The sequence below is a fragment of the Brassica oleracea genome, chromosome C2, assembly GCF_000695525.1.
Source record: "Brassica oleracea var. oleracea cultivar TO1000 chromosome C2, BOL, whole genome shotgun sequence".
Taxonomy (NCBI): domain Eukaryota; kingdom Viridiplantae; phylum Streptophyta; class Magnoliopsida; order Brassicales; family Brassicaceae; genus Brassica; species Brassica oleracea.
Window position 1 is genome coordinate 45,475,510 of NC_027749.1, and position 8,304 is coordinate 45,483,813.

General features: G+C 33.5%; 3 protein-coding genes across 4 annotated transcripts; 1 reads left to right on the forward strand and 2 right to left on the reverse strand.

Moving 5' to 3' along the window:
- Nucleotides 1-98: 98 nt before the first annotated feature.
- LOC106324366 lies at nucleotides 99-482 on the reverse strand. The gene has a single exon (XM_013762346.1). The coding sequence runs from the start codon at nucleotides 480-482 to the stop codon at nucleotides 99-101; it is 384 nt and encodes a 127-aa protein (XP_013617800.1).
- Nucleotides 483-1,715: 1,233 nt separating this feature from the next.
- On the reverse strand, nucleotides 1,716-2,725 carry LOC106325765 (putative protein TPRXL). Its single transcript, XM_013763815.1, has 2 exons — nucleotides 2,526-2,725; nucleotides 1,716-2,493 (listed from the first exon to the last, which is right to left on the reverse strand). The coding sequence occupies exon 2, from the start codon at nucleotides 2,431-2,433 to the stop codon at nucleotides 1,744-1,746; it is 690 nt and encodes a 229-aa protein (XP_013619269.1). The 5' UTR covers nucleotides 2,434-2,493; nucleotides 2,526-2,725; the 3' UTR covers nucleotides 1,716-1,743.
- Nucleotides 2,726-5,289: 2,564 nt separating this feature from the next.
- Nucleotides 5,290-7,129, forward strand: LOC106325043. 2 transcript variants are annotated; one of them, XM_013763066.1, is made up of 7 exons: nucleotides 5,290-5,372; nucleotides 5,674-5,947; nucleotides 6,028-6,111; nucleotides 6,185-6,268; nucleotides 6,358-6,416; nucleotides 6,489-6,642; nucleotides 6,732-7,129. In XM_013763066.1, exons 2-7 carry the CDS (start codon nucleotides 5,693-5,695, stop codon nucleotides 6,804-6,806), a joined length of 711 nt encoding a protein of 236 aa, XP_013618520.1. In that variant the 5' UTR covers nucleotides 5,290-5,372; nucleotides 5,674-5,692; the 3' UTR covers nucleotides 6,807-7,129. The 2 variants fall into 2 exon arrangements, with proteins under 2 accessions (XP_013618520.1, XP_013618521.1); XM_013763067.1 differs by having other exon boundaries at nucleotides 5,298-5,372; nucleotides 5,679-5,947.
- Nucleotides 7,130-8,304: the final 1,175 nt, after the last annotated feature.

Here is an 8,304-nt window from a genome sequence, read left to right on the forward strand (position 1 = left end):
ATTTAAATTTCCTCGATACAATAAAATTCTAGTTTTTTTTTATAACATTACATAAGTAGTCGAAATTAAAGGACATCATTTGGTCTCCTGCATGTGTTTCAAAAGAAAAATAAGCTGGCTCCTCCCACCGCAGCAACGGCAACGGTTGTAAAAGATATAGAGGCGGGGCTAGATGGCGAGTTATTGACATCCATATTCGATTCTGGTTGTGCAAGAGAGTCATCTTTTCCTCCGGTGGGGCTAATATTGGGAAGGTAATCATCCACCACCTGGACACCGCCGGGTGCAAGTTCTAAAGGGATTTCGTAATCGGGGTTATCTTGAGACGGACCAAGGCTATCTATCAAGCTCTTCGTAGCGTTGTCTGCTGCTTTTTTGGTGTCAACAACAGGTTGAAGTTTTTCAGCAATTTCAGCTGCTAATGTTCCATTAACGATTGTTAGAATTACGAGAAGGAAGACTAAGAAAAAACGGCTGGCCATGGTATATGTATATGTGTGTTGATGATTTTGATCCCCCGGTTTCTTCTATTGAATGTTTGCGGTATATTTTCAAATTGTATTTACAATTATTTTCCGTGACTCCGTGAGGTTCAGAGAGCAGATGATTGATTAAACTTTTCAAGAAGAATTGAAGAGAAATAGGAATGGGGATTTGGAATTTAAACTTGTAATGGAGATGGACGTATTATGTTAAGTGTTTTATTAGGCTATTTTGCTATTTAGGGTTAAGGTGTTTGTTTTGTTTTTTTACCCATATTTGAGTACATGAGCTATTCTCTTTTCTCTATAAATAAAAAGATATGGTTTTTATAACTATTTATAGGATATTGTTAGGGTATTCTAACTAGTTTTTTTTTTGAAACACTGGGTATTCTAACTAGTTATTCGTTTTCAAATGCATTTATCTAATAACTGAAAGCAATCTATTCAGCAGAAGCTAAATTTTTTTTTCAGCTCACCAGAAGCTAATTATTCGTAGTTAATATATATTTTACCCTTTTGTATTAAATTATATTCTCTGTTTTTTTTTCCTTTGTGGGTAAATTGGTAATGTCTTGTTCTTTTTATTTATTTTTGGTCAAGCGGTAATGTATAGTTCTAACTTGTAGCCTAGAGTTTTTTTTCCTTACTAAGTTTTATTTGAATTTTCTTGTATATTGCATATCAAGGATCTTCAGTATTGCTGATGCTGGCAGTATTAGAACATGTACTAGCTAGCCAATTGGAAAATGGACGTAAATTACTACTCCCTCTCTCTTCCTGAAATTAAGATTTTCTAGAGCATGCACGCTTATTAAGAATTTAATAAATGTTTATAATTTAATTTATTTTTTACTTTATTATACATTTTCCAATAACTTTCTACCAATGAAATTTAATCAATTCAAATATTCTCAATTAATGTTCCTCAAAAGTATAAAAAAAAATCTTAACAATATAGAAAATCTATCTTTGTGGAACAAAAAAAAACCTAAAACATTTTACTTTCTGAAACGGAGTTAGTAGTATAATAGACCCTTTTAACCATAAGACTTTAATGGTCAGTATAACGACTAAAGATCACATGATCATCATAAATAACCCAAGCGAAACATTTATTACAACATATATCAAATCCTAACCTCCGTACTATGCACGAATTCAACTGAACCTGAGTGCAAACCTTTTTTAAGGAACCAAAAAATATTAAATGAAACGAGCCCTTTATAAGTGTAATAAAAAACACAGGAGTAACATTTCATCATATGAAGAAGAACCATGCAGCTGCGATGAGAACAGATCCAGAGATAGAGATCTCAAGCGACGAGGCTCTTCCCGTCGGAGCTGAAGCTTCGGGGCCTTCACTGGTGGGTCCTTCATCAGGGGACGACGACGGAGACATGTCTGGTGTCGGAGACGGCGGAGACGATGCGGATGGTGAGTCGGACGAGCTAGTAGGACCTTCAGACGAGCTTGTAGGGCCTTCGGACGAGCTTGTAGGACCTTCCGATGAGCTTGTAGGACCTTCGGATGAGCTGGTAGGACCTCCGGAGCTTGAGTCGGGGCTTGGAGACGGAGTTTTGGCTGACGAAGATTTTGGAGCGTTTGCGGGGGCGCCACCACCTGAAGATGGGGAAGCGCTTGGAGTGGCGGAGGAGTTCTTCTTGGTGGTGGTGGGAGCAGAGGCCGTAGGCGGCGAGGTTGGGGCGGAAGCGGTTTGTTTTGGGGACCCTGCGGCGGGTGGTTTTGGGGATCCTGCGGCGGTTGGTTTTGGGGATGCTGCTCCGGAGGGTTGTTTGGGGGATGCTGCTGCGGTGGGAGAAGCAGTGGGTGAGCTTTTGTTGGCGTTGGCTTTAGGCGCTCCGGCTGGTGTTGGAGGATCAGCGGCGAAGACGGCGGTGATGGCCAAGACGGCGACGGCAATAGATAGGAGCGTAATGGTCCTTGTCATCTTTAAATGTGTGAATGTGAGATTTTCTTAAATGCGGTAATTAAGTATTAAATTACTTATTTTAGTCTGCTGTTTGTTTGTTTAATGGCAATGGTGAAAAATATAAAAGGGAAGAAAAGAGATATAGGGGATTTAACCGAAGTTTCAGTTGACCGGGTCCATAGGAGCTTGTCTTGGAAAATTTTATTGGTTTCATCTTTTGTTTAGTTAAAGAGAGAACATGTGGTGATGGTAATTTCCCCTTTCAAAAGACAACTGAGAGAACACGTGTCCAACGTAATGAGACTATGAGAGAGTGAAGATCATATTTAAGTTTAAATTTAGACAGGAAAGTGAAGATTAGTTAGTATGGTGAGATTGGTTTTACACTAATTTTCTTCAGGTCTTTCTCAACGTTTTGTAGTATTCCCACAGTTTTATTTCAGTTATAGTCTCAGAGTAAAATATTGGTCTCAAAATAAGTGTTACTTTATAAATCAATGCAAAATATATTGATTTTATAATCAATCTATTATTCTGTTGGTTGAATATGGTTAAATATATATATCATAATATTTTTATTTTAAAATATACAAAATGAAATGTTTTTCTAATCACGACAATTAAGGTGATGATTGTTTGTTTGGTTTCTAGATTTTAGATTTGGTTTTTGATTTTTAGTTTTTGGTTTTTGGATTTTAGATTTTGGTTTTTTGTTTTTGATTTTGCAGTAGATTTTAGTTTTTTTAAAAACATGAATGTTAATTTTAGATTTTGGTTTTTAGTTTCTGGCTTTTGCTTATAAAATAATAAAATAAAAATATTATCAATAGTAAAATATTTATTATGGAAATAATAAAATATAATATCATTACCAAAATATCATTACCAAAATACAAATAAGCTTATTTGTAAAAAACATCAAATAATAGAAAATTTAATTCTATGTTTAAACATAAGTTATATATACTTTGTTTTATAATTAAAATAATAATTTTAAATCATATTTTTATTTTTTAAATATGTTTTTAGATTTTTTTTAATAATATATAAATACCAGAGTTTTACTCTTATATATAAAATAACATATGATCAAATATTTTTGAGTGTTGGGATGAAAGATAAATGATATAATTGTATGTATATTTACTTATTTAATATTAATTAAGTGTAAAAAAATTGGTAAAAAAAGTGCAAGAATTATATTTGATGATATAATGGTTACGTGAATGTACGTAAAGGTGTCAACTGGGCGGGCTGACCATGGGTTAGTCCAGTCCAATTCATTTTGGGCGGGTTATGGACGTGACCAATTAATAAATGGTCAAACTTGACAAAAGATCAATTGGTACATGGTCCAATTGGGCGAAGACCAAATGGACAATGGGTGTCCATGGACTTACTAAAACATGTTTTTATGAGTTTAACAAAAGAAAACATAACTTTACAATTTAACCTAAAACAATAGTTTTATCGTTAAAATAAAAAATTCACGATTTTGACGGAAAACATAATTTCACAATTTTGAGAAAAAATGTATTTCATTTTGAAGAAAAAATGTATTTCATAAATTTGGCGGGAAAATGCAATTTCTCGGTTTTGACGGAAAACATAATTTCTTGGTTTCGGCGGAAAACATAATTTTTCGGTTTTGGCAGAAAAAACGCAATTTCTCGGTTTTGGCGAAAAAACGCAATTTTCGATTTTGGCAGGAAAACACAATTTCTCGGTTTCGGCGGGAAAACACAATTTCTCGGTTTCGGTGGAAAAGCGTAATTTCTCGGTTTTGACGAAAAAACGTAATTTTCGGTTTTTGCGGAAAAACGCAATTTCTCGGTTTCGACGGAAAAATGAAATTTCTCGATTTTGAAAGGAAAACACAGTTTTACATTTTTTTACAAGAAAAAAATAAAACATAGTTTTACAGTTTTGACAAGAAAAAAATACTTTTATAATTTTGGAAAGTAAACCTAATTTCAAAATTTTAGAAATAAGATCTAAACTAATAATTAAAAAATAATTATAAATTTTATTGGGTGTCCATGGGCATGTCCATTTGGACATGGTCTCTATTGGTTTTAGACATTTGTTTGGACCATTGTCCAATATGGACCATCCATTAGTGCCAAAAACTGAAATGGTCCAATTGGTCGTGCCCATTTGGACCATGGACGGACCATTTGACAGCTATAAATGTATGATAGTGGAAAAAAAATACATAAACAGTTTATGGGATAAAAATGAAAGGAGAGATCATTGAAAATAAATAAAATAAAAAAATAAAATGATAGATAGAAAAGCAACGTATTCCAATACCTAAGAAAATAGAGATTTTGGTTTTTGCGTAGAACTAGGTAGTTATTCGAAAAACTAGTTTCCCTAGTTTTTAGGGAATTATTTTTAAGGGAATTATTTTTAATAAAATCTTGATTGGCAATTGAAGTGATTTTTCAAAAACAAAAGCCAAAAACTACTCCCTCTGTTTTTTAATGTTACATATTCTAGATTTTTCACACATTTTAATAAAATACATTAAATTTGCATATTTTTTTGTGTTTATCTTTGTTTCATAATTTTAAGCCAATAACAATTCAGTAAGTGCAATTAAGTTTTTTGAAATTTGCAATTAGTTAATAAAACATGTTTTGAAAATGTAAAAAATGAATTTTTTAAAACAAATTTTAGAAACTACAAACAATCAACCTATTAAGTTTCGATAAGAGTAATAACTAATTACTTCAGATTCATAATAAATTAAGCTAAAAACGTTATTCGAAAAAAATGGGCTAATAAAAAGGCCCGTACAATAGGAAGGCCCAAGATAGACAATACTGACGTGGCATAGACACACAGGTGTACTTGCCTTAAGAGTTTGGTCTCCTTCTTCTTCTTTATTTTCGGCTTCCCCGTCGATAAACGATCTTCTCCTGTTTCCAGCGACAATCGCTTCGAATTCCTCGGTAAGTTATCGTCAAATCTCACCCCAGGTACGTCACGTCGCTATAGAGATACCCAATACTCATATGATCCCCGTAATTACATTAGCTTTCTCGTAAAAATTCTGAATTTAAAACTCTGTAACCGAAAATTCCAGATTGTCGTTCATACAAGATTGGAGTATCTTACTCTAATACAGTGTTCTGTTTCAAACAATAGTCAGAGTTGGAACTAAATAGCTTTTAGCAATGTTCGAATAGTCTTGTGTTGGTGGTTCTATATTCAAAGTTTCTTTTTTTATCTTCATGTGTGTCTGCTTACCAGTTCAGTGTCTATCAAAGCTATGCCTAAAAGAGCAGCAGAAGCGCCTCCTTCGTCTGAAACCCAAAGAGTCAAACCTGCAGACTCTTTTGGTGATTACAGATCTCAAGTATCTCGACTCTTGTCTCAACAAGAAAAGATCTCGCTTCGCGATCAAGAAGCCACTATGAGCCATTCCAACACTGCAATAGGAGCTGGGATGTCACATCTCAAGAGAGAGGATTTGAATGTTTTGTTAAGGCAGTGCGTGAGGGATCTAACTCCAGAAGTTAACGAGGTATACATATACATCAAAGTTCTACTCTCCTTATAATATCGTATTGATGAAAAGAGTATAATGCAATTTGTGAATTGTAGATGCATATGCGTGTGTGCAGCATGAAACTGTTTTCAGACAAGGCAACCAAATGTAGTGTTCCTGCAGACTCTGAAGAGGAAACAGTATGTCTTTTAGTTTCATGTTTATTTTTCCGGATTTTGTTTTCTTCTTCTTGTCTCACAGTGGTTCATTTAGGAAGATGATGTGAAGAATCTTCTGTCTAACCCTGATATTGTCAAGAAATTAACCTCCCAGTATTCAAATGTTCTCCTTCATGAGGTAATGCACTTAAAAGATGTGCTACATCCTGTTCCTGAGAAAAAAATGCTAATAAATTTTCTGTGTGTTTGGTTTTGCCTTTTGAAAAGCTGGATGATATGCAGCAGCAACTCGAGAACATCCTTGATGATGTAGTGGCTACTTGCAGGTATATAGTTTTTTTCATGTACAATTGAAGCATTCTTCTTTAATTGTTACTTATTGAGGTCTTGTGAAACAGGCCTATGAGCCGCGGCGAAAAGTTAGATCTTCGGAAAGCAATCATGGAGTTACCTGGGGGAAACCGTGACCGTATCGCTGGGATAGTAGAAGAACATTGCAAAACATCTGGAAAGGAATTTTCAGACGAGGTTATTGCCAACTTGGATCAGTCGGTAAGACAGAATATAATACAGTTAAATAGATTGTGGTCTGTAACTGTAAGTTAAGGGGGGGAAGATTGATAGCATCTGTGTGTTTTCAGGAGGACAACATAATGCTATGGAGATTGCATTACTATATAGGAGCAGTCAAGAATGCTCAGAAGCTCGCTAGCTAGCTGCTTTAGGCTGCATAGATATGGTGTTTTTTTTTGTCAACATATGGTTAAGAGATGTTGGAATGGTGTTGACCGTTCAAACCGGTCTGGAATCAGCAGTAGTAATCCTTTATGGCCGGTTTGATTTACATACTGTTTATTTTCCTCCTCATAAACTGGTTTAAACCGGTTTTTTTTTCTCAAGTACAATTTATCTGGAATCAGCAGTAGTAATCCTTTATGGGCGGTTTGATTTACATACTGTTTATTTTCCTCCTCATAAACTGGTTTAAACCGGTTTTTATTTCTCAAGTACAATTTATATGGATGGGTATACCTGTTCATTTTCTTGTCTGGTCATTATCTCGAGTATGAACGCTGATTAGTTAATTAGATGATTGAAGACCGGATGGAGTGTCGGTGGTCTACTGATTTTACATAATTTACATGAAGAGATTATATATCTTTTTTTTATCATCTGAGGAGCATTATTTTAAACTAACCTTGACCTCATGTGTTATTAACCAAATTGTCATTTCTTAGATGTCAACACTTAAATCACTCTCACATCCTTTAATTAAAAGCTCTCTCCTCATTAGACTAATTATATATATTGCCATTATTCATTACAATATAACTTAACATAATATATTATATGATTTCTATCTATATAGCCGATAACTCATTTGATCATTCATTACCTATTTCTCACGCGGTCTCCTTCGTATTGATAGAATGTCTCTTTTATTATTGATTTTTGTAGTCTCCTTAGGTTTCTATATCCATCAAGTAGATACAAATATATTTTAGTAAAAATAGTATAACACAGATTTTAGTTCAAGAAATATTTCTCATCTATCTCGGGACGCCTATCATCTTTATGATATATAAGTACAAATAAAAATCGAATATAGCTCGAAACGCCTATCATATTTGAGAATATAGAAATCTCAAATATAAATTTGTTTTTTGTATAAGTAAGAATGTTCGTCTCACTTAAATGATATCAACTATAAGGCAATTTCAATATTTTCAAAATGTAGGAGGAGCTATATGACTGCTTGCTCTATACGGTTTGTATTAATATTTTTTATTTCAGAAGTCCTTATTGTCCAATAGTCATATGTTAATTTCTTTTATATCAACCTCATATATAAACTCATTATAGGTATAGTTATATTGAATATATCAAAAGATGTATTAAGCTATAACCTTGACTGGTTAGCTACGTATGTTATTATGTTGAATTTGAAAAATTCATTAGTCCGTTTGGACAAATTAAATTAGATATTAATTCAAAATTTTCATTGATTGTCTTTTTAAAGTCATTAAGTATTTACCGGCAATTACGGTTGTATATAAAGAAAGTTAGATTATGTATTCAGATTTTAAAAATTATATCACATGATTTTGTTGTTTAAATATCATCCCGAAATCGAAGGTGATATCGTTACAAGTGTTTAAAAATAAAGTGAATTGATTACATCATTTGTGTATGATAGTATTTACCTAATTTGAT

Bases quoted from the DNA above. Each gene is read 5' to 3' on its own strand.
- LOC106324366 (XM_013762346.1), bottom strand. From the start codon at position 482: ATGGCCAGCCGTTTTTTCTTAGTCTTCCTTCTCGTAATTCTAACAATC.
- LOC106325043 (XM_013763066.1), top strand. From the start codon at position 5,693: ATGCCTAAAAGAGCAGCAGAAGCGCCTCCTTCGTCTGAAACCCAAAGA. The intron at 5,948-6,027 runs GTATACATATAC...TGTGAATTGTAG, and splicing joins TAACTCCAGAAGTTAACGAG to ATGCATATGCGTGTGTGCAG. The intron at 6,269-6,357 runs GTAATGCACTTA...CCTTTTGAAAAG, and splicing joins CAAATGTTCTCCTTCATGAG to CTGGATGATATGCAGCAGCA.
- LOC106325765 (XM_013763815.1), bottom strand. From the start codon at position 2,433: ATGACAAGGACCATTACGCTCCTATCTATTGCCGTCGCCGTCTTGGCC.